This window comes from Aplysia californica, unplaced genomic scaffold (genome assembly GCF_000002075.1).
Source record: "Aplysia californica isolate F4 #8 unplaced genomic scaffold, AplCal3.0 scaffold00107, whole genome shotgun sequence".
Taxonomy (NCBI): Eukaryota; Metazoa; Mollusca; class Gastropoda; order Aplysiida; family Aplysiidae; genus Aplysia; species Aplysia californica.
The window spans coordinates 1,496,372-1,499,042 of NW_004797377.1; the positions used below are offsets into that span (position 1 = coordinate 1,496,372).

The 2,671-nt window shown below is 41.8% G+C and overlaps 1 protein-coding gene across 1 annotated transcript in view; it reads right to left on the reverse strand.

Moving 5' to 3' along the window:
• Positions 1 to 1,814: 1,814 nt before the first annotated feature.
• Positions 1,815 to 2,671, reverse strand: part of LOC101848578 (ras-related and estrogen-regulated growth inhibitor) — a gene marked incomplete at its 5' end in the record, with an annotated part of 3,382 nt that continues 2,525 nt past the window's right edge. The window contains 2 exon segments of the mRNA XM_005095581.2: positions 1,815 to 2,091; positions 2,479 to 2,631. Of these exon segments, the coding sequence (XP_005095638.2) occupies positions 1,915 to 2,091; positions 2,479 to 2,631 (330 nt within the window).

Here is a 2,671-nt window from a genome sequence, read left to right on the forward strand (position 1 = left end):
TATTTAAGAGGCAGGGACTCCGATTTTAAACTCCGTCCTCTATAGGACAGAGCCAAATAAGTTAAGAGTCTTGAAAACCTCTTCAAGAACCTCCAGTGAACTCCCAGTCTAGGATTTGAACCAGGATCGTCCGCTCCATAGCCCAGTATGATACGGAGTACCTGCAACTTGTTGGGAACGCCTCAACAAACTAACCTTACTATAGTCAAGTGCACTTGGCACCTTTTCCCCTTGCCCACTCTTTGGCTACAATGGCGCGTCCCATAGTAGTTCCGGAAATACGTCAGTGTACGCAGTCTAGGAATTAAAGTCTTTGGGACCCAGCCAAGGTTCTATCAAGGTTCTATTTAAAGCCTCCTTGGACACAGCCAGCCAGAAGCAAACCAAAGATCGTGTATAGTAGAGAATCTTTGAGCAAACAGTTTACACCAAACCTGCAGACCTGCAGGGAAGAGTTACTTATGCCGCAGTCCTAAAAGCATTTCGACGATTTGTTGACGTCTGGTATAAAACAATTTCTCAGTGTCTCTAGAAGCAGTATGTTATAAGATCTATGTAGACTCTAGTCTTGGGAGAGAGCCGTGGGTTAGTGGTTGGTCCAGCTTCTTCCACATCCAACCTCTTTACCTTTTATAATATATCGGTATTACTCTTTTCCGACACTGGAATTAATGATAAACCTTTCTATCTGGTTCTTTTTAGTACTGTTATTTTGTAAAACGAACTAAATAAATGATGAAGAGTGAAAGTGTGTGTATGTCATGTGTATATGTTTGTGTGTGTGTGTGTGTGTGTGTGTGTGTGTGTGTGTGTGTGTGTGTGTGTGTGTGTGAGGTGGGGTGGGGAGTGTCAGTTTAAGGGGGAAGGGGAGGGGGAGGGGGAGGGGGAGTTTCTGGGATGTTTGCAACAGTGACTCAATGAAATAATTCTTATAACTGAGCCCTTTATTTTTTTTAATCAAAAAGGTGAAAATCTTACAAGTCTTGATTTAGCTCCAAAAAAAGAAGAAGATATTGACAGGGTTGTCTAATGCTGAAAGGTTTTCAGTCTGCACTTGCATAATTATTTGGTAGACTGCGTCTTCTCATTTTACTTTGTAAATTTCTCCCCCCTCCCACTTCTCCATACCCCTCGTCCCTCCCCCTCCCTGGCCACAAAAGTCTCGTAAAAATTAGTAGGGTAATGAGCTCTGATTTCCTCATTACAGCACACTGCCACTTCCGCCTCACACATCTGCGCATTCTCGCAAACATCGTAAAAAAACCCAACCAACAAGCAACAAACAAACAACACATTAAAAAAAAATCACGTTACTCCAATCGCATACGACTGCTTATGGCGTAAACATTTGATTTTAAGATAATTATTTCTTCAACTGCGCACGATCTACTGCGCATAAACGTGAACAATGTTATAATTAAGTAAAAAGCATCACTGCGTCTGCTCACGATCTGTCTCTCACATTACTGCGCTTGCTCCGAACGTGAACAGTAATAATATTAATATAATTAAAAGTATCACTGCGACTGTGCACGATCTGTCTTTCACACTACTGCCCATGCTCCGAACGTGAACAATATTATAATTAAAAAGTATCACTGCGACTGTTCACCAACTGTCTTTCACACAACTGAACATACTCGAAACAGGAACAATATTATAATTAAAAAGTATCACTGAAACTGCGCACGATCTATTTCTCACACTAATGCGCATAAACGTTGACCATTATTGTTTCAATGTTCTTCTCTTTACTCAAACAAACAAACAGACACACACACAAACAAACAAACAAACAGACACACACACAAACAAACAAACAAACAGACAAAAAATCAATCAAACAAACAAACAAACAAGAAAACAAACAAACAAACAAACAGACAAAACGCATGAAAGTGAACATTGTTACAATTAAAAAGTGTCACTGCGACTGCGCACGATCCGTTTCTTGAAGGCTTTCTTCATGCTGTACAGGCGAGACTTCTTCTCCAGAGCCACCACGGTCTCTGGCTGGGTCAGGCTCTTCACCAGCTGTCTCTTCATCAACACCATCAGCTCCTCCACCGCCTCGTTCACCCCGTCTTGGCCCTGAGGGGAGGGACATGAGATGACTGGGTGAGGAGTTTTAACATACACAAGTGGCGGTTCGTTGTATATTATTTATTATTCTGTTCAGGCTCTTAAAAAAAAATTGTAAATATTTTACAAAAAGCGCTCTCAACTGCAGAAGGTCAAAAGGACGCGCGATACACATTAAACATTTTCAGTTCGTAGGAAATTTTGAAATTTTCCTGGGTGGCGGTCGAAGCCTACTCTTATCGCTTTTGGACCACCAAGTTTCAAGCTCTATTGTAAAAGGCGAAAAGATAATACTGTAAAATACGTTCAGATATTAGATTAACACGCATGCAAAGCACATCATAAGAAACACATTATGTAGACCAAAAGTTAAAATATAACATAATTTTCACCTACCTCAGCGACAGAGATCTGAAATCTGGGGCAATCCATCTCTGCAGCAAGGTTGTCACACTCGTCCTCCGTGACTGCACGCGCAGTGAGCAGATCGTGTTTGTTTGCCACCAGCACCAGGGGCAGCTCAGGACCCCGTAGGTTGAACACTTGGTCCTGGAGGGGGACACGGGTATCTATATGTCTGTTTGTTTGT